Source organism: Haplochromis burtoni, unplaced genomic scaffold, assembly GCF_018398535.1.
Source record: "Haplochromis burtoni strain Fernald_Lab_line unplaced genomic scaffold, NCSU_Asbu1 Contig_282, whole genome shotgun sequence".
NCBI lineage: Eukaryota > Metazoa > Chordata > Actinopteri > Cichliformes > Cichlidae > Haplochromis > Haplochromis burtoni.
In genome coordinates this window covers 551,416-553,406 of record NW_024582643.1, presented here as the reverse complement: position 1 = coordinate 553,406, position 1,991 = coordinate 551,416, and the positions used below count along the sequence as shown (strand labels likewise).

At 53.4% G+C, this 1,991-nt stretch overlaps 1 protein-coding gene across 1 annotated transcript in view; it reads right to left on the bottom strand.

The window, feature by feature from the left end:
- Positions 1-560: 560 nt before the first annotated feature.
- Positions 561-1,991, bottom strand: part of LOC102295013 (ESF1, nucleolar pre-rRNA processing protein, homolog (S. cerevisiae)) — an 8,097-nt gene continuing 6,666 nt past the window's right edge. Inside the window, exon 13 of the mRNA XM_014339458.2 lies at positions 561-1,059. Coding sequence (XP_014194944.1) covers positions 733-1,059 — 327 coding nt within the window. The 3' untranslated portion in view covers positions 561-732. The remainder of the gene's footprint in view (positions 1,060-1,991) is intronic.

Here is a 1,991-nt window from a genome sequence, read left to right as displayed (position 1 = left end):
CCTACATAAATGGATCTCTGCACAACTCCTCCATCTAATGTGCAGCCGCAGCCTGCAGCACGTCCTCCACAGTGGAAATAAGTTTCTCTGTAATCATCTGGATGCTTATAATTGATATATTTCTTTGTGAGTTTGTAATAAACTGTATTGTTTCATTAGTTGTGTGTGTTACTGTGTTTATTGGGGTGACCGTGACCACAACGCTTCCTCTGGGATGACTAAAACATTCTGGTGGGGATAAAGGAAGCGTCGGTGGCGTGTCCGTGACACAGCAGCGTGGGCAGATCTGAACTCTGATCTCGTCTGATGTTTACAGAAAGGCCTGATTCTGTCAGTGGTTTAACATGACGTGGCTGCTGGTGATTCTCAGCCAATCATCACCTTTCCCTGGATTATTAACCCTCGGCCAGGATGCAAGGCTGCATTAAAGCTCGCTTTTTGGGCGTGGCCTCTTTGACTGACGGGTGGATGCGACGCTGGCGGCTGCAGCTGCCCGCGGCCTGCCTGGACACAACGATATTACAGCATTACAGCGAAGGAGCGATCCAGACGAACGACTGTGTTTTTAATCCTTTTAATCTCAGTTCTGTGAAACATCAATAGTAAAACTTTTCCACGTTCGTGCTGCTGTCAGGATCCCGCTGCACACAACATATTAACACAAAACCCGAGGCAGTCCAGGAAGTAGATCCTGCGTGATCAGCGCCTGATGGACGTGGCTAACGCCTGGAGCTACAGCAGCTTCTGCTTCTTGCGAGCCTGAAACTGCTGCGTTTTGCTTTTGATGGATCTGACGAGCAGCGACAGACTCGGGTCCATCTGTGTCGTTGTCGCCCGAGCGTCAGACTCTGCTTCCCGACTTTTCCCGTCGCTCTCCGCCTGCGTGGGCGTGACCTCCCGAGCGCCCTCCAGGCGCCGCTGCTCCTCCTCCCGCCGGCGCTGCTTCTCGGCTACGATGCTCTGCGTGGCTTTGGTCTTCTTGTAGCTGGGGTGGGAGGGGTCCAGGTTGAAGAGATGGGAGGTGAACATGGCCTGGAAACGAGGGTCTTTAACGTCCACCTGCAGAGAGGGAGAGACGGGACATTTAGCTCCAGGTGTATCGTGAGGTCAGTTTCACGCACACCTGAGCCTGGATTGGCCCAGACGGGTCTGAAGGTCAGCGCCATCGTTTCCCACTGCGGTCACATCATGTGACCTGCTGCCATCAGCCAAACGATGCAGACCAACCAATCCTGCACAAACAGCCTGAGGAGCAGCCGTTTGCCCCGAGCGTGACCTCCATCACCCCCACCCACCCAATGCTACATGCAGAATAACTCCATCACTGCACTCAAACTTAATCACTAAGGTCAATCATTTATTTATCACTGCTGTTATAGGGCTTCGGAGCGTGATGTCATGGAAGGGGGCGTGGCCCCCTTCCGCCACGACAGTAGGCCAAACGAAGCGCACGGAGCGCCAGCTATGGTTCGTACGAGCTGTGTTGTCGGTTGCAACGTTAGATCACGCGATCGTGAAGGCAGGAAGCTGGAAAATCGCCTCTCTTTCCATCGTTTCCCCTCCTGGAGGCAACGGGAGTTCTCTCATGTATCCGATATTACTAAACGAAGACGTCAGGCTTGGATTGCAGCGCTCACACGAGCGCATATCGACTTCTCTGCCATCCCCATGGCATTATTGCAGGCAAACCAGCATATGAAACGCATGTAACAAATCCAGACTGGGCTCCAACGCTGCCCACGGGGCACGAGCGGTGTCGGACTGACCGGCACACAGCGCTGCTCGACGAGGTCGTGAAGGTGTGCTGTGTTTTGGTGAACATGTGCCCAGTGTGGTTGTCAAACCAGGGCCGATGACACTTGCTCTTGTTGAATATTCATAAAACTGCTGTGTTGCGTTTACATCCATCCATCCATCCATCCATTCGCTTCCACTTATCCTTTTCAGGGTCGCGGGGGGCGCTGGAGCCTATCCCAGCTGTCATAGGGCGA